Source organism: Pan paniscus, chromosome 7 (assembly GCF_029289425.2).
Source record: "Pan paniscus chromosome 7, NHGRI_mPanPan1-v2.0_pri, whole genome shotgun sequence".
NCBI classification, from domain to species: Eukaryota; Metazoa; Chordata; class Mammalia; order Primates; family Hominidae; genus Pan; species Pan paniscus.
In genome coordinates, this window is record NC_073256.2 from 101442881 (window position 1) to 101462739 (window position 19859).

The window sequence follows — 19859 nt, forward strand, 5'->3', positions numbered from 1 at the left end:
CTGTGTGGGCCCAAGCAAGTTGACCAAACTCCCTGACGCTGAAATGAATCCTAGGTGGCCCAATTCCAGTAGCCATTATAGGACTGCCCTGCAGGGACAGTTAATTAACTCAGGAAAAGCAACCTAGCTCCAAGGTTAGCAACCAGGAGTTCCAGTTGATTCCATTAGTGCACCCCTTGAGGCATTCCCAAGCTGGAGTCTGGTGGAAGATGAGGCTCAGTGTGATTGGATGGAAGCACCAACCTATCAAGGAGAAGTCCCACCCACTCTGCCCTGTGCGTCTATAAAGGCGACGGGTGGCGGCCGCGGCACTCATTGAAGCCGCCAGTTGGGAGAGGAGCAGAGCCAGGCCGGTGCTCCCGAAGGCAGCAAGATGTTGCGAGCCACAGCTCCCTGCTGGTTCCCACCTGGATACCCAGAAGCTAAGAAGGTGGCCGAGGAGGCGGCCCTGGAGGCAAGAAGCCGCCAGTTGGGAGCGGAGCAGAGCCAGGCTGGTGCTCCCGAAGGCAGCAAGATGTTGCGAGCCACAGCTCCCTGCTGGTTCCCACCTGGATACCCAGAAGCTAAGAAGGTGGCCGAGGAGGCGGCCCTGGATGCAAGAAGCCGCCAGTTGGGAGCGGAGCAGAGCCAGGCCGGTGCTCCCGAAGGCAGCAAGATGTTGCGAGCCACAGCTCCCTGCTGGTTCCCACCTGGATACCCAGAAGCTAAGAAGGTGGCCGAGGAGGCGGCCCTCGAGGCTCCAGAATTCCCCCTGCCCTCTCATCAGCCTGCCCAGAGCTTCGGGCTCCGGGTGCCCCAGATGCACAACCAGGCCTCCGCATTTGTGGACATCCAGGCGGAGCCCCAGAACAGGGGTCCTGCGGTGCCCCCAGCGTGTCCCAAGGTGGTGACGGAGGCGTGCTACTTCCCTGCACAGAGGGGATCGGCCTGCTGCTTGCCATCCGCCCCAAGGCTGACAGAGAGGCCCTCGGGAGTCCGCATCTCAGCCCCCAGGAAGAGGAAGACGATCGCCCAGTCTTCCAGCCCTTGCTTGGTCACAGGTTGCACAGATGCCAAGAGAACCCGCGTGGCCAGCAGCAGCCAACGCTCCAGTGGCTCCAAGGTCGGCAGACAGCCAGGGAAGACGCGCAACAGGTCAGGGATGGCATGCAAGACCACCACCACCATCAGCTCTAAGCGAATCGTCCGTCGTCCATCCTTACCGAGTTTGAAGAAACCTATTGTCCTCCGAAGGTCTGGGTGCCAAGTCCCCACCGTCCTCCGCCGAGGCTATCTCCAACTGTTCACCGAAGAGTGTCTCAAGTTCTGCGCCTCCAAGCAGGAGGCCGAGGAGAAGGCGCTGAACGAGGAGAAGGTGGCCTACGACTGCAGCCCCAACAAGAACAGGTACGTGAACGTGGTCCTGAACACCCTCAAGAGACTGAAGGGCCTGACCCCCAGCTCCATGCCGGGCCTCAGCAGGGCCGCCCTGTACAGCCGCCTCCAGGAGTTCCTGCTCAGCCAGGACCAGCTCGAGGAGAACGGCTACCCCTTCCCGCACCCCGAGCGGCCCGGAGGCGCCGTCCTCTTCACTGGCCAGGGGAAGGGGCCCGGCGACTCCTCCTGCAGGGTCTGCTGCCGTTGTGGCACCGAGTACCTGGTGTCCTCCTCGGGCCGCTGTGTACGCGACCAGTTGTGTTATTATCACTGGGGGCGGGTCCGCTCGAGCCAGGTGGCTGGAGGCCGGGTTAGCCAGTACACCTGCTGTGCAGCTGCTCCTGGCTCTGTGGGCTGCCAGGTGGCAAAGCAGCACGTGCGGGACGGCCGCAAGGACAGCCTCGATGGCTTCGTGGAGACCTTCAAGAAAGAGTTGTCCAGAGACGCTTATCCAGGAATCTACGCCTTGGACTGTGAGATGTGCTACACCACGCATGGCCTAGAGCTGACCCGCGTCACCGTGGTGGACGCCGACATGCGAGTGGTGTACGACACCTTCGTCAAGCCCGACAACGAGATCGTGGACTACAACACCAGGTTTTCCGGAGTCACCGAGGCCGACGTCGCCAAGACGAGCATCACCTTGCCCCAAGTGCAAGCCATCCTGCTGAGCTTTTTCAGCGCCCAAACCATCCTCATCGGGCACAGCCTGGAGAGCGATCTGCTGGCCCTGAAGCTCATCCACAGCACCGTGGTGGACACGGCCGTGCTCTTCCCGCACTACCTGGGTTTCCCCTACAAGCGTTCCCTCAGGAATCTCGCGGCCGACTACCTGGGACAGATCATCCAGGACAGCCAGGACGGCCACAACTCCAGCGAGGACGCAAACGCCTGCCTGCAGCTGGTGATGTGGAAGGTCCGACAGCGCGCCCAGATCCAGCCACGCCACCGGTCCGCCTCTCCCGCCGCCCTGGCCTGTCCTTGGCCCCAGGCCCCTTCCACAACCGCCATCAGTCCTGAGAGCTCACCCTGTCCACCTCGCCGCAAGGCCAAAGAAACCGGAGCAGTCGACGGCAGGAGAGGGCAAAAAGCCAAGAGTAACCCCAACCGGCCACTCCCAGTCCCCCGGAATCCCTGCCGCGGACCCTCGGGCCTGTCCCCATCCCTCTGCCCTTCCCAGACCTCTGTCCTTCCACTAATCGCCTCCCGCAGCACCGAGCCGCCACTCCCAGTCCCCCGAGTCCCTGCCGCGCCCCCTCGCGCCTGTCCACATCCCTCTGCCCATCCGAGACCTCTGTCCTTACACCACTAGCCACCCCACGTGGGACTTCCATGGCCTCTGAGTACAAGGCCAGCCCCCCGGCCCACCAGCTTTCTGAATGTGTGCTTACCTGTTTTTCTCGAGAGGCACCACAGTGAGGTGGGTGAAGCACTTAGGCTCTGGAGTTAGATATCTGGGTTCAAGGCCAAATTCCACCACTTACTAGGTTTCTAATATTGCACAGATAATGTCTTTGCGCTTCTACCTTTTGATCTTTAAAGTGTGATCAAAAGAGACTTAGACTCCCACATCATAATCATGGGAAACTTTAACAGCCCTCTGTAAACATTAGACAGACCAACGAGACAGAAATCTAAAAAGGATATCCAGGAATTGAACTCAGCTCTGCACCAAGCGGACCTAGGAGACATCTACAGAACGCTCCACCCCAAATCCACAGAATATACATGCTTCTCAGCACCACATCACACTTATTTCCACATTGACCACATAGTTGGAAGTAAAGCACTCCTCAGTAAATGTAAAATAACAGAAATTACTGCAAACGGTCTCTCAGACCACATTGCAATCAAAGTAGACCTCAGGATAAAGAAACTCACTCAAAACCGCTCAACTGCATGGAATCCGGACACCCGGCTCCTTAATGAGTACTGGGTACATAACGAAATGAAGGGAGAAAGAAAGATATTCTCTGAAACCAATGAAAACAAAGGCACAACATACCAGAATCTCTGCGTCACATTTAAAGCAGTGTGTAGAGGGAAATTTATAGCACTAATTGCCCACGAGAGAAAGCAGGAAAAATCAAAAATGCATACCCTAACATCACCATTAAAAGAATGAGAGAAGCAAGAGCAAACACATTCAAAAACTAGCAGAAGGCAAGAAATAACTAAGATCCGAGCAGAACTGATGGAGATAGAGACACAATAAACCCTTCAACAAATCAATGAATCCAGGAGCGGGTTTTTTGCAGTGATCAACAAAATTGATAGAGCACTAGCAAGACTAAGAAAGAAGAAAAGAAAGAAGAATCAAACAGATGCAGTAAAAATGATAAAGGGGATATCACCACCGATCCCACAGAAATACAAACTACCATCAGACAATACTATCAGCACCTCTAAGCTAATGAACTAGAAAATCTAGAAGAAATGGATAAATTCCTGGACGCATACAACCTCCCCAGAGTAAACCAGGAAGAAGTTGAATGCCTGAGTAGACCACTAACAGGCTCTGAAATTGAGGCAATAATTAACAGCCTATCAAGCAATAAAACTCCAGGACCAGACGGATTCACAGCCGAATTCTACCAGAAGGACAAGGAGGAGCTGGTACCATGCCTTCTGAAACTATTCCAATCAACAGAAAAAGAGGGAATCCTCCCTCACTCATTTCATGAGGCCGGCATCATCCTGATCCCAAAGCCTGAGAGAGACACAACCCAAAAAGAGAATTTTAGGCCTATGTCCCTGAGGAACATCGATGGGAAAATCCTCCATAAAATACTGGAAAACCGAATCCAGCAGCACATCAAAGAGCTTATCCATCATGATGAAGTGGGCTTCATCCCTGACATGCAAGGCTGGTCCAACATATGCAAAACAATAAACATAATCCAGCGTATAATCAGGACCAAAGTCAGAAACCACGTGATTATCTCAACAGATGCAGAAAAGGCCTTTGACAAAATTCAACAGCCCTTCATGACAAAAACTCTCAATAAATTAGGTATTGATGGGACATCTCCCAAAATAATACGGGCTATTTAGGGCAAACCCACAGCCAATATCATACTGAATGGGCAAAAAGTGGAAGCATTCCCTTTGCAAACTGCCACAAGACAGGGATGCCCTCTCTCACCACTCCTATTCAACATAGTGTTGGAACTTCTGCCCAGGGCAATCAGGCAGGAGAAAGAAATAAAGAGAAATCAATTAGGAAAAGAGGAAGTCAAATTGTCCCTGTTTGCAGATGACATGATTGAATATTTAGAAAACCCCATCGTCTCAGTCCAAAATCTCCTTAAGCTGATAAGCAACTTCAGCAAAGTCTCAGGATACAAAATCGAGGTGCAAAAATCACAAGCATTCTTATACACCAATAAGAGGCAAACAGAGAGCCAAATCATGAGTGAGCTCCCATTCACAATTGCTTCAAAGAGAATAAAATGCCTAGGAATCCAACTAACAAGGGATGTGAAGGACCTCTTCAAGGAGAACTACAAAGCATTGCTCCACGAACTAAAAGAGGAGACAAACAAATGGAAGAATATTCCACCATCACGGATTGGAAGAATCAATATCGTGAAAATGGCCATACTGCCCAAGGTAAATTATAGATTCAATGCCATCCCCATCAAACTACCAATGACTTTCTTCACAGAACTGGAAAAAACTGCTTTAAAGCTCATATGGAACCACAAAACGGCCCCCACTGCCAACATAATCCTAAGCCAAAAGAACAAAGATGGAGGCATCAAGCCGTCCGACTTCAAGCTACAGTAGAAGGCTACAGTAACCAAAGAGCATGCTATCGGTTGCCGTTTTGGTTACCGTAGACCAATGGAACAGAATAGAGCCCTCAGAAATAATACGACACATCTACAACCATCTGATCTTTGACAAACCTGACAAAAACAAGAAATGGGGAAAGGATTCCCTATTTAAAAAAATGGTGCTGGGAAAACAGGCTAGCCATATGTCGAAAGCTGATATCGGATCCCTTCCTTACACCTTGTACAAAAATTAATTCAAGACAGATGAAAGACTTAAATGTTAGATCTTAAACCATACAAACCCTAGGAGAAAACCCAGCCAATACCATTGAGGACAAAGGCATGGGCAAGGACCTCATGTCTAAAACGCCAAAAGCAATGGCAACGAAAGCCAACATTGACAAACAGCATCTAATTACACTAAAGACGTTCTGCATAGCTAAAGAAACTCCCATGAGAGTGAACAGGCATCCTGCAGAAAGGGAGAAAATTTTTGCAATCTACTCATCTGACAAAAGGCTAATATCCAGAATCTACTAAGACCTCAAACAGAGTTACAAGAAAAACCAAACAAGCCCATCAACAAGTGGGGGAAGGATATGAAGAGACACTTCTCAAAAGAAGACATTTATGCAGCCAACAGACACATGAAAAAATGCTCATCAAAACTGGCCATCAGAGAAATGCAAATCAAATCCGCAATGAGATATCATCTCACACCAGTTAGAATAGCGATCATTAAAAAGTCAGGAAACAACTGGTGCTGGAGAGGTAGTGGACAAATAGGAACACTTTTACACTGTTGGTGGGACTGTAAACTAGTTCAACGGTAGTGGAAGATAGTGTGGCGAATCCTCAAGGATCTCGAAATAGAAATACCGTTTGACCCAGCCATCCCATTGCTGGGTATATATACCCATAGGATTAGAAATCATGCTGCTAAAAGGACACACGCAGACGTATGTTTATTGCGGCACCATTCACAGTAGCAAAGACTTGGAACCAACCCAGATGTCCATCAATGATAGACTGGATTAAGAAAATGTGGCACAAATACACCATGGAATACTATGCAGCCATGAAAAAGCATGAGTTCATCCCCTTTGGAGGGACACGGATGAAGCTGGAAACCATCATTCTTAGCAAACTATCGCAAGGACAAAAAAAGCAAACACCGCATGTTCTCATTCATAGGTGGGAATTGAAGTATGAGAACGCTTGGACACAGAAAGGGGAACATCACACACCGGGGCCTGTCATGGGCGGGGGGAGGGGGAGGGATAGCATTAAGAGATATACCTAATGTAAATGACTAGTGAATGGGTGCAACACACCAACCAGGTGAATCTTGGAAGGCAAAAGCTACTGAATTTAGCGAATTTGTGGAGGCATTCCCAGAAATCAGCCAGGTGAAGTATCACACAACCGAAGACTGCACAACTCCTGTAAGGCAGCACGATGCGGCAAACCCAGACGGCCACTCTTCTCACCCCTCCTCCGTTGGCTGTTCTGGGTAATGAGGTTCAAAAGTCACCTAGGCAACTGCCAAAATAGCTGAAATGGAGTAAGGGCTTCAGGCTGGTGCCTAGCAGAGGTCCACCTGACCCCCGTAAGCTGCTGAACAAGAAGGGCTGCCAGAAATGTCCCCCTAGGGAATTTGGTGGAGACGAAGACCCGCTCACTGGACAAGGGTTCCTCCCAGGAGACGCCCGAGCGGAAGAAACGGGCTGTGAGCCACGCCCTTTCACCCTCCGCTACCCCGCCCTGGGCTGGTGAAGGTGCGCGTAAGGATGAGGACTACTGAGCCCTGAAGAAATAAATCCTTCCCCTTTGACCCCAAGGAGGATTGCCTGTGAGGATCTTCAACGAGTCTACCCGTGTCTAGACACGGGAGCAGGTCTGTCCGGCACAGCACCTCCCTCAAGGAGGAGAAGAGTGAGGAGAAAGGAAACTCAAGTCTGACCATTCTGTCCTGGGAGAGAAGAGGAGGATCTCATCTCTCATCTGTCCAAGCAAGGCAAGGAGACTTTCTCTCATCTTTCCAAGCAAGGCAAGGAGACTTTGTATAATTAGGAAACAAAAAGAATTTAGAAGGAATGAAAGCAGCCTGTAAGGTGCATTCCTAAGGACTGCCCATTGAAACTGACACAATTGCCCTTGTTTGATGAGAGGAATGAGCAGAGCACTGAGGTGGTGAACAGGGATCTAGTGAGACTTTCCCAGCATGTTTCTACCAAAGCTTTCTCTAAGCTTCTCGGAACACTCTCCTAATAAGCAGATGTTTGGCCCTTCAGAAAGTCAACAAGCAAAATGCCTTGAGTGTCCCAAAACACTGATGCCATGATGTTGGCTCCTGACTGGCCTCCTTTTCCTTTGACTGGACCACTGCCACCTCTCGGTAGCCGTCGCTTTGATGATGCTTTGCCTTCGAGGTCATATTGGTAAAGCCATGTTCCAACTTCCGGTTACAATTTGTCAGAGGGATGCGTCAGGATCGTGATCCCTCCTGTTTAAAATTTCCACTGATAGCTCTCGTCGTAACTGCAGCTGATCTGGGCACAGTGGTTTTCACAGCCACTGCAGGATTCATCTCCCACATCTTCTCACCTCTTCTTGAAACAAGCTATACATTCGTAAAGAGTTCATTTCTTTGGGGTAGTGTCCTTAGAAGCTTTTGTGAAAACATCAATGATTTCTTCATTCTTCCACCCAAGCTTCACCAGAAATTTGATGTTTGCTCTTGCTGCAATTTTCGTGGAATTCATGTTGCTCTGATAGGAGTCCTTTTCAGTGGATGTCTCATCCTTCTCAGTGCCTCAAACTCGATCTAGTTCAGAAAGGTTATAAGAAGTTCGGACAAGTTTATTTGAGTGCAAACCAGTGGAAACCCATGCATAGTTTCTTCACCATGTGCATTTTCTATGAACCTTTTGAAGAACCCCTGTGTTGAACATTGCCCAAGTCGTGGGAGAGAAGTGGGTGCGGTCCACTTCCTGTCCTCAATTTGCCCGCAGCGGAGGAGTGCAGAGAGCAGGGAAACGCAACCCCAGAGAGATCCTGCCCTGCAGCATGCAGCAGACTGCTGGCCCAGTCCTGGCTCCATGGGGTGCTGTGTGGGCCCAAGCAAGTTGACCAAACTCCCTGACGCTGAAATGAATCCTAGGTGGCCCAATTCCAGTAGCCATTATAGGACTGCCCTGCAGGGACAGTTAATTAACTCAGGAAAAGCAACCTAGCTCCAAGGTTAGCAACCAGGAGTTCCAGTTGATTCCATTAGTGCACCCCTTGAGGCATTCCCAAGCTGGAGTCTGGTGGAAGATGAGGCTCAGTGTGATTGGATGGAAGCACCAACCTATCAAGGAGAAGTCCCACCCACTCTGCCCTGTGCGTCTATAAAGGCGACGGGTGGCGGCCGCGGCACTCATTGAAGCCGCCAGTTGGGAGAGGAGCAGAGCCAGGCCGGTGCTCCCGAAGGCAGCAAGATGTTGCGAGCCACAGCTCCCTGCTGGTTCCCACCTGGATACCCAGAAGCTAAGAAGGTGGCCGAGGAGGCGGCCCTGGAGGCAAGAAGCCGCCAGTTGGGAGCGGAGCAGAGCCAGGCCGGTGCTCCCGAAGGCAGCAAGATGTTGCGAGCCACAGCTCCCTGCTGGTTCCCACCTGGATACCCAGAAGCTAAGAAGGTGGCCGAGGAGGCGGCCCTGGATGCAAGAAGCCGCCAGTTGGGAGCGGAGCAGAGCCAGGCCGGTGCTCCCGAAGGCAGCAAGATGTTGCGAGCCACAGCTCCCTGCTGGTTCCCACCTGGATACCCAGAAGCTAAGAAGGTGGCCGAGGAGGCGGCCCTCGAGGCTCCAGAATTCCCCCTGCCCTCTCATCAGCCTGCCCAGAGCTTCGGGCTCCGGGTGCCCCAGATGCACAACCAGGCCTCCGCATTTGTGGACATCCAGGCGGAGCCCCAGAACAGGGGTCCTGCGGTGCCCCCAGCGTGTCCCAAGGTGGTGACGGAGGCGTGCTACTTCCCTGCACAGAGGGGATCGGCCTGCTGCTTGCCATCCGCCCCAAGGCTGACAGAGAGGCCCTCGGGAGTCCGCATCTCAGCCCCCAGGAAGAGGAAGACGATCGCCCAGTCTTCCAGCCCTTGCTTGGTCACAGGTTGCACAGATGCCAAGAGAACCCGCGTGGCCAGCAGCAGCCAACGCTCCAGTGGCTCCAAGGTCGGCAGACAGCCAGGGAAGACGCGCAACAGGTCAGGGATGGCATGCAAGACCACCACCACCATCAGCTCTAAGCGAATCATCCGTCGTCCATCCTTACCGAGTTTGAAGAAACCTATTGTCCTCCGAAGGTCTGGGTGCCAAGTCCCCACCGTCCTCCGCCGAGGCTATCTCCAACTGTTCACCGAAGAGTGTCTCAAGTTCTGCGCCTCCAAGCAGGAGGCCGAGGAGAAGGCGCTGAACGAGGAGAAGGTGGCCTACGACTGCAGCCCCAACAAGAACAGGTACCTGAACGTGGTCCTGAACACCCTCAAGAGACTGAAGGGCCTGACCCCCAGCTCCATGCCGGGCCTCAGCAGGGCCGCCCTGTACAGCCGCCTCCAGGAGTTCCTGCTCAGCCAGGACCAGCTCGAGGAGAACGGCTACCCCTTCCCGCACCCCGAGCGGCCCGGAGGCGCCGTCCTCTTCACTGGCCAGGGGAAGGGGCCCGGCGACTCCTCCTGCAGGGTCTGCTGCCGTTGTGGCACCGAGTACCTGGTGTCCTCCTCGGGCCGCTGTGTACGCGACCAGTTGTGTTATTATCACTGGGGGCGGGTCCGCTCGAGCCAGGTGGCTGGAGGCCGGGTTAGCCAGTACACCTGCTGTGCAGCTGCTCCTGGCTCTGTGGGCTGCCAGGTGGCAAAGCAGCACGTGCGGGACGGCCGCAAGGACAGCCTCGATGGCTTCGTGGAGACCTTCAAGAAAGAGTTGTCCAGAGACGCTTATCCAGGAATCTACGCCTTGGACTGTGAGATGTGCTACACCACGCATGGCCTAGAGCTGACCCGCGTCACCGTGGTGGACGCCGACATGCGAGTGGTGTACGACACCTTCGTCAAGCCCGACAACGAGATCGTGGACTACAACACCAGGTTTTCCGGAGTCACCGAGGCCGACGTCGCCAAGACGAGCATCACCTTGCCCCAAGTGCAAGCCATCCTGCTGAGCTTTTTCAGCGCCCAAACCATCCTCATCGGGCACAGCCTGGAGAGCGATCTGCTGGCCCTGAAGCTCATCCACAGCACCGTGGTGGACACGGCCGTGCTCTTCCCGCACTACCTGGGTTTCCCCTACAAGCGTTCCCTCAGGAATCTCGCGGCCGACTACCTGGGACAGATCATCCAGGACAGCCAGGACGGCCACAACTCCAGCGAGGACGCAAACGCCTGCCTGCAGCTGGTGATGTGGAAGGTCCGACAGCGCGCCCAGATCCAGCCACGCCACCGGTCCGCCTCTCCCGCCGCCCTGGCCTGTCCTTGGCCCCAGGCCCCTTCCACAACCGCCATCAGTCCTGAGAGCTCACCCTGTCCACCTCGCCGCAAGGCCAAAGAAACCGGAGCAGTCGACGGCAGGAGAGGGCAAAAAGCCAAGAGTAACCCCAACCGGCCACTCCCAGTCCCCCGGAATCCCTGCCGCGGACCCTCGGGCCTGTCCCCATCCCTCTGCCCTTCCCAGACCTCTGTCCTTCCACTAATCGCCTCCCGCAGCACCGAGCCGCCACTCCCAGTCCCCCGAGTCCCTGCCGCGCCCCCTCGCGCCTGTCCACATCCCTCTGCCCATCCGAGACCTCTGTCCTTACACCACTAGCCACCCCACGTGGGACTTCCATGGCCTCTGAGTACAAGGCCAGCCCCCCGGCCCACCAGCTTTCTGAATGTGTGCTTACCTGTTTCTCTCGAGAGGCACCACAGTGAGGTGGGTGAAGCACTTAGGCTCTGGAGTTAGATATCTGGGTTCAAGGCCAAATTCCACCACTTACTAGGTTTCTAATATTGCACAGATAATGTCTTTGCGCTTCTACCTTTTGATCTTTAAAGTGTGATCAAAAGAGACTTAGACTCCCACATCATAATCATGGGAAACTTTAACAGCCCTCTGTAAACATTAGACAGACCAACGAGACAGAAATCTAAAAAGGATATCCAGGAATTGAACTCAGCTCTGCACCAAGCGGACCTAGGAGACATCTACAGAACGCTCCACCCCAAATCCACAGAATATACATGCTTCTCAGCACCACATCACACTTATTTCCACATTGACCACATAGTTGGAAGTAAAGCACTCCTCAGTAAATGTAAAATAACAGAAATTACTGCAAACGGTCTCTCAGACCACATTGCAATCAAAGTAGACCTCAGGATAAAGAAACTCACTCAAAACCGCTCAACTGCATGGAATCCGGACACCCGGCTCCTTAATGAGTACTGGGTACATAACGAAATGAAGGGAGAAAGAAAGATATTCTCTGAAACCAATGAAAACAAAGGCACAACATACCAGAATCTCTGCGTCACATTTAAAGCAGTGTGTAGAGGGAAATTTATAGCACTAATTGCCCACGAGAGAAAGCAGGAAAAATCAAAAATGCATACCCTAACATCACCATTAAAAGAATGAGAGAAGCAAGAGCAAACACATTCAAAAACTAGCAGAAGGCAAGAAATAACTAAGATCCGAGCAGAACTGATGGAGATAGAGACACAATAAACCCTTCAACAAATCAATGAATCCAGGAGCGGGTTTTTTGCAGTGATCAACAAAATTGATAGAGCACTAGCAAGACTAAGAAAGAAGAAAAGAAAGAAGAATCAAACAGATGCAGTAAAAAATGATAAAGGGGATATCACCACCGATCCCACAGAAATACAAACTACCATCAGACAATACTATCAGCACCTCTAAGCTAATGAACTAGAAAATCTAGAAGAAATGGATAAATTCCTGGACGCATACAACCTCCCCAGAGTAAACCAGGAAGAAGTTGAATGCCTGAGTAGACCACTAACAGGCTCTGAAATTGAGGCAATAATTAACAGCCTATCAAGCAATAAAACTCCAGGACCAGACGGATTCACAGCCGAATTCTACCAGAAGGACAAGGAGGAGCTGGTACCATGCCTTCTGAAACTATTCCAATCAACAGAAAAAGAGGGAATCCTCCCTCACTCATTTCATGAGGCCGGCATCATCCTGATCCCAAAGCCTGAGAGAGACACAACCCAAAAAGAGAATTTTAGGCCTATGTCCCTGAGGAACATCGATGGGAAAATCCTCCATAAAATACTGGAAAACCGAATCCAGCAGCACATCAAAGAGCTTATCCATCATGATGAAGTGGGCTTCATCCCTGACATGCAAGGCTGGTCCAACATATGCAAAACAATAAACATAATCCAGCGTATAATCAGGACCAAAGTCAGAAACCACGTGATTATCTCAACAGATGCAGAAAAGGCCTTTGACAAAATTCAACAGCCCTTCATGACAAAAACTCTCAATAAATTAGGTATTGATGGGACATCTCCCAAAATAATACGGGCTATTTAGGGCAAACCCACAGCCAATATCATACTGAATGGGCAAAAAGTGGAAGCATTCCCTTTGCAAACTGCCACAAGACAGGGATGCCCTCTCTCACCACTCCTATTCAACATAGTGTTGGAACTTCTGCCCAGGGCAATCAGGCAGGAGAAAGAAATAAAGAGAAATCAATTAGGAAAAGAGGAAGTCAAATTGTCCCTGTTTGCAGATGACATGATTGAATATTTAGAAAACCCCATCGTCTCAGTCCAAAATCTCCTTAAGCTGATAAGCAACTTCAGCAAAGTCTCAGGATACAAAATCGAGGTGCAAAAATCACAAGCATTCTTATACACCAATAAGAGGCAAACAGAGAGCCAAATCATGAGTGAGCTCCCATTCACAATTGCTTCAAAGAGAATAAAATGCCTAGGAATCCAACTAACAAGGGATGTGAAGGACCTCTTCAAGGAGAACTACAAAGCATTGCTCCACGAACTAAAAGAGGAGACAAACAAATGGAAGAATATTCCACCATCACGGATTGGAAGAATCAATATCGTGAAAATGGCCATACTGCCCAAGGTAAATTATAGATTCAATGCCATCCCCATCAAACTACCAATGACTTTCTTCACAGAACTGGAAAAAACTGCTTTAAAGCTCATATGGAACCACAAAACGGCCCCCACTGCCAACATAATCCTAAGCCAAAAGAACAAAGATGGAGGCATCAAGCCGTCCGACTTCAAGCTACAGTAGAAGGCTACAGTAACCAAAGAGCATGCTATCGGTTGCCGTTTTGGTTACCGTAGACCAATGGAACAGAATAGAGCCCTCAGAAATAATACGACACATCTACAACCATCTGATCTTTGACAAACCTGACAAAAACAAGAAATGGGGAAAGGATTCCCTATTTAAAAAAATGGTGCTGGGAAAACAGGCTAGCCATATGTCGAAAGCTGATATCGGATCCCTTCCTTACACCTTGTACAAAAATTAATTCAAGACAGATGAAAGACTTAAATGTTAGATCTTAAACCATACAAACCCTAGGAGAAAACCCAGCCAATACCATTGAGGACAAAGGCATGGGCAAGGACCTCATGTCTAAAACGCCAAAAGCAATGGCAACGAAAGCCAACATTGACAAACAGCATCTAATTACACTAAAGACGTTCTGCATAGCTAAAGAAACTCCCATGAGAGTGAACAGGCATCCTGCAGAAAGGGAGAAAATTTTTGCAATCTACTCATCTGACAAAAGGCTAATATCCAGAATCTACTAAGACCTCAAACAGAGTTACAAGAAAAACCAAACAAGCCCATCAACAAGTGGGGGAAGGATATGAAGAGACACTTCTCAAAAGAAGACATTTATGCAGCCAACAGACACATGAAAAAATGCTCATCAAAACTGGCCATCAGAGAAATGCAAATCAAATCCGCAATGAGATATCATCTCACACCAGTTAGAATAGCGATCATTAAAAAGTCAGGAAACAACTGGTGCTGGAGAGGTAGTGGACAAATAGGAACACTTTTACACTGTTGGTGGGACTGTAAACTAGTTCAACGGTAGTGGAAGATAGTGTGGCGAATCCTCAAGGATCTCGAAATAGAAATACCGTTTGACCCAGCCATCCCATTGCTGGGTATATATACCCATAGGATTAGAAATCATGCTGCTAAAAGGACACACGCAGACGTATGTTTATTGCGGCACCATTCACAGTAGCAAAGACTTGGAACCAACCCAGATGTCCATCAATGATAGACTGGATTAAGAAAATGTGGCACAAATACACCATGGAATACTATGCAGCCATGAAAAAGCATGAGTTCATCCCCTTTGGAGGGACACGGATGAAGCTGGAAACCATCATTCTTAGCAAACTATCGCAAGGACAAAAAAAGCAAACACCGCATGTTCTCATTCATAGGTGGGAATTGAAGTATGAGAACGCTTGGACACAGAAAGGGGAACATCACACACCGGGGCCTGTCATGGGCGGGGGGAGGGGGAGGGATAGCATTAAGAGATATACCTAATGTAAATGACTAGTGAATGGGTGCAACACACCAACCAGGTGAATCTTGGAAGGCAAAAGCTACTGAATTTAGCGAATTTGTGGAGGCATTCCCAGAAATCAGCCAGGTGAAGTATCACACAACCGAAGACTGCACAACTCCTGTAAGGCAGCACGATGCGGCAAACCCAGACGGCCACTCTTCTCACCCCTCCTCCGTTGGCTGTTCTGGGTAACGAGGTTCAAAAGTCACCTAGGCAACTGCCAAAATAGCTGAAATGGAGTAAGGGCTTCAGGCTGGTGACTAGCAGAGGTCCACCTGACCCCCGTAAGCTGCTGAACAAGAAGGGCTGCCAGAAATGTCCCCCTAGGGAATTTGGTGGAGACGAAGACCCGCTCACTGGACAAGGGTTCCTCCCAGGAGACGCCCGAGCGGAAGAAACGGGCTGTGAGCCACGCCCTTTCACCCTCCGCTACCCCGCCCTGGGCTGGTGAAGGTGCGCGTAAGGATGAGGACTACTGAGCCCTGAAGAAATAAATCCTTCCCCTTTGACCCCAAGGAGGATTGCCTGTGAGGATCTTCAACGAGTCTACCCGTGTCTAGACACGGGAGCAGGTCTGTCCGGCACAGCACCTCCCTCAAGGAGGAGAAGAGTGAGGAGAAAGGAAACTCAAGTCTGACCATTCTGTCCTGGGAGAGAAGAGGAGGATCTCATCTCTCATCTGTCCAAGCAAGGCAAGGAGACTTTCTCTCATCTTTCCAAGCAAGGCAAGGAGACTTTGTATAATTAGGAAACAAAAAGAATTTAGAAGGAATGAAAGCAGCCCGTAAGGTGCATTCCTAAGGACTGCCCATTGAAACTGACACAATTGCCCTTGTTTGATGAGAGGAATGAGCAGAGCACTGAGGTGGTGAACAGGGATCTAGTGAGACTTTCCCAGCATGTTTCTACCAAAGCTTTCTCTAAGCTTCTCGGAACACTCTCCTAATAAGCAGATGTTTGGCCCTTCAGAAAGTCAACAAGCAAAATGCCTTGAGTGTCCCAAAACACTGATGCCATGATGTTGGCTCCTGACTGGCCTCCTTTTCCTTTGACTGGACCACTGCCACCTCTCGGTAGCCGTCGCTTTGATGATGCTTTGCCTTCGAGGTCATATTGGTAAAGCCATGTTCCAACTTCCGGTTACAATTTGTCAGAGGGATGCGTCAGGATCGTGATCCCTCCTGTTTAAAATTTCCACTGATAGCTCTCGTCGTAACTGCAGCTGATCTGGGCACAGTGGTTTTCACAGCCACTGCAGGATTCATCTCCCACATCTTCTCACCTCTTCTTGAAACAAGCTATACATTCGTAAAGAGTTCATTTCTTTGGGGTAGTGTCCTTAGAAGCTTTTGTGAAAACATCAATGATTTCTTCATTCTTCCACCCAAGCTTCACCAGAAATTTGATGTTTGCTCTTGCTGCAATTTTCGTGGAATTCATGTTGCTCTGATAGGAGTCCTTTTCAGTGGATGTCTCATCCTTCTCAGTGCCTCAAACTCGATCTAGTTCAGAAAGGTTATAAGAAGTTCGGACAAGTTTATTTGAGTGCAAACCAGTGGAAACCCATGCATAGTTTCTTCACCATGTGCATTTTCTATGAACCTTTTGAAGAACCCCTGTGTTGAACATTGCCCAAGTCGTGGGAGAGAAGTGGGTGCGGTCCACTTCCTGTCCTCAATTTGCCCGCAGCGGAGGAGTGCACAGAAGAGGGAAACGCAACCCCAGAGAGATCCTGCCCTGCAGCATGCAGCAGACTGCTGGCCCAGTCCTGGCTCCATGGGGTGCTGTGTGGGCCCAAGCAAGTTGACCAAACTCCCTGACGCTGAAATGAATCCTAGGTGGCCCAATTCCAGTAGCCATTATAGGACTGCCCTGCAGGGACAGTTAATTAACTCAGGAAAAGCAACCTAGCTCCAAGGTTAGCAACCAGGAGTTCCAGTTGATTCCATTAGTGCACCCCTTGAGGCATTCCCAAGCTGGAGTCTGGTGGAAGATGAGGCTCAGTGTGATTGGATGGAAGCACCAACCTATCAAGGAGAAGTCCCACCCACTCTGCCCTGTGCGTCTATAAAGGCGACGGGTGGCGGCCGCGGCACTCATTGAAGCCGCCAGTTGGGAGAGGAGCAGAGCCAGGCCGGTGCTCCCGAAGGCAGCAAGATGTTGCGAGCCACAGCTCCCTGCTGGTTCCCACCTGGATACCCAGAAGCTAAGAAGGTGGCCGAGGAGGCGGCCCTGGAGGCAAGAAGCCGCCAGTTGGGAGCGGAGCAGAGCCAGGCCGGTGCTCCCGAAGGCAGCAAGATGTTGCGAGCCACAGCTCCCTGCTGGTTCCCACCTGGATACCCAGAAGCTAAGAAGGTGGCCGAGGAGGCGGCCCTGGATGCAAGAAGCCGCCAGTTGGGAGCGGAGCAGAGCCAGGCCGGTGCTCCCGAAGGCAGCAAGATGTTGCGAGCCACAGCTCCCTGCTGGTTCCCACCTGGATACCCAGAAGCTAAGAAGGTGGCCGAGGAGGCGGCCCTCGAGGCTCCAGAATTCCCCCTGCCCTCTCATCAGCCTGCCCAGAGCTTCGGGCTCCGGGTGCCCCAGATGCACAACCAGGCCTCCGCATTTGTGGACATCCAGGCGGAGCCCCAGAACAGGGGTCCTGCGGTGCCCCCAGCGTGTCCCAAGGTGGTGACGGAGGCGTGCTACTTCCCTGCACAGAGGGGATCGGCCTGCTGCTTGCCAGCCGCCCCAAGGCTGACAGAGAGGCCCTCGGGAGTCCGCATCTCAGCCCCCAGGAAGAGGAAGACGATCGCCCAGTCTTCCAGCCCTTGCTTGGTCACAGGTTGCACAGATGCCAAGAGAACCCGCGTGGCCAGCAGCAGCCAACGCTCCAGTGGCTCCAAGGTCGGCAGACAGCCAGGGAAGACGCGCAACAGGTCAGGGATGGCATGCAAGACCACCACCACCATCAGCTCTAAGCGAATCGTCCGTCGTCCATCCTTACCGAGTTTGAAGAAACCTATTGTCCTCCGAAGGTCTGGGTGCCAAGTCCCCACCGTCCTCCGCCGAGGCTATCTCCAACTGTTCACCGAAGAGTGTCTCAAGTTCTGCGCCTCCAAGCAGGAGGCCGAGGAGAAGGCGCTGAACGAGGAGAAGGTGGCCTACGACTGCAGCCCCAACAAGAACAGGTACCTGAACGTGGTCCTGAACACCCTCAAGAGACTGAAGGGCCTGACCCCCAGCTCCATGCCGGGCCTCAGCAGGGCCGCCCTGTACAGCCGCCTCCAGGAGTTCCTGCTCAGCCAGGACCAGCTCGAGGAGAACGGCTACCCCTTCCCGCACCCCGAGCGGCCCGGAGGCGCCGTCCTCTTCACTGGCCAGGGGAAGGGGCCCGGCGACTCCTCCTGCAGGGTCTGCTGCCGTTGTGGCACCGAGTACCTGGTGTCCTCCTCGGGCCGCTGTGTACGCGACCAGTTGTGTTATTATCACTGGGGGCGGGTCCGCTCGAGCCAGGTGGCTGGAGGCCGGGTTAGCCAGTACACCTGCTGTGCAGCTGCTCCTGGCTCTGTGGGCTGCCAGGTGGCAAAGCAGCACGTGCGGGACGGCCGCAAGGACAGCCTCGATGGCTTCGTGGAGACCTTCAAGAAAGAGTTGTCCAGAGACGCTTATCCAGGAATCTACGCCTTGGACTGTGAGATGTGCTACACCACGCATGGCCTAGAGCTGACCCGCGTCACCGTGGTGGACGCCGACATGCGAGTGGTGTACGACACCTTCGTCAAGCCCGACAACGAGATCGTGGACTACAACACCAGGTTTTCCGGAGTCACCGAGGCCGACGTCGCCAAGACGAGCATCACCTTGCCCCAAGTGCAAGCCATCCTGCTGAGCTTTTTCAGCGCCCAAACCATCCTCATCGGGCACAGCCTGGAGAGCGATCTGCTGGCCCTGAAGCTCATCCACAGCACCGTGGTGGACACGGCCGTGCTCTTCCCGCACTACCTGGGTTTCCCCTACAAGCGTTCCCTCAGGAATCTCGCGGCCGACTACCTGGGACAGATCATCCAGGACAGCCAGGACGGCCACAACTCCAGCGAGGACGCAAACGCCTGCCTGCAGCTGGTGATGTGGAAGGTCCGACAGCGCGCCCAGATCCAGCCACGCCACCGGTCCGCCTCTCCCGCCGCCCTGGCCTGTCCTTGGCCCCAGGCCCCTTCCACAACCGCCATCAGTCCTGAGAGCTCACCCTGTCCACCTCGCCGCAAGGCCAAAGAAACCGGAGCAGTCGACGGCAGGAGAGGGCAAAAAGCCAAGAGTAACCCCAACCGGCCACTCCCAGTCCCCCGGAATCCCTGCCGCGGACCCTCGGGCCTGTCCCCATCCCTCTGCCCTTCCCAGACCTCTGTCCTTCCACTAATCGCCTCCCGCAGCACCGAGCCGCCACTCCCAGTCCCCCGAGTCCCTGCCGCGCCCCCTCGCGCCTGTCCACATCCCTCTGCCCATCCGAGACCTCTGTCCTTACACCACTAGCCACCCCACGTGGGACTTCCATGGCCTCTGAGTACAAGGCCAGCCCCCCGGCCCACCAGCTTTCTGAATGTGTGCTTACCTGTTTTTCTCGAGAGGCACCACAGTGAGGTGGGTGAAGCACTTAGGCTCTGGAGTTAGATATCTGGGTTCAAGGCCAAATTCCACCACTTACTAGGTTTCTAATATTGCACAGATAATGTCTTTGCGCTTCTACCTTTTGATCTTTAAAGTGTGATCAAAAGAGACTTAGACTCCCACATCATAATCATGGGAAACTTTAACAGCCCTCTGTAAACATTAGACAGACCAACGAGACAGAAATCTAAAAAGGATATCCAGGAATTGAACTCAGCTCTGCACCAAGCGGACCTAGGAGACATCTACAGAACGCTCCACCCCAAATCCACAGAATATACATGCTTCTCAGCACCACATCACACTTATTTCCACATTGACCACATAGTTGGAAGTAAAGCACTCCTCAGTAAATGTAAAATAACAGAAATTACTGCAAACGGTCTC

At 52.0% G+C, this 19859-nt stretch overlaps 3 protein-coding genes across 3 annotated transcripts; all 3 read left to right on the forward strand.

Annotated features, from left to right (window-relative positions):
* Positions 1 to 1444: 1444 nt before the first annotated feature.
* Positions 1445 to 2392, forward strand: LOC134730887 (exonuclease GOR-like; the record flags this gene model as incomplete). Its single annotated transcript, XM_063606559.1, has 1 exon — positions 1445 to 2392. A coding segment is annotated over exon 1 (948 nt), but the record flags the coding sequence as incomplete, so codon positions are not given.
* Positions 2393 to 9748: 7356 nt separating this feature from the next.
* Positions 9749 to 10696, forward strand: LOC134730888 (exonuclease GOR-like; the record flags this gene model as incomplete). The annotated part of the gene is made up of 1 exon (XM_063606560.1): positions 9749 to 10696. A coding segment is annotated over exon 1 (948 nt), but the record flags the coding sequence as incomplete, so codon positions are not given.
* A 6568-nt stretch (positions 10697 to 17264) lies between these two features.
* Positions 17265 to 19337, forward strand: LOC134730889 (exonuclease GOR). The gene has a single exon (XM_063606561.1). It carries the CDS (start codon positions 17265 to 17267, stop codon positions 19335 to 19337), a length of 2073 nt encoding a protein of 690 aa, XP_063462631.1.
* The last annotated feature ends 522 nt before the right edge of the window (positions 19338 to 19859 follow it).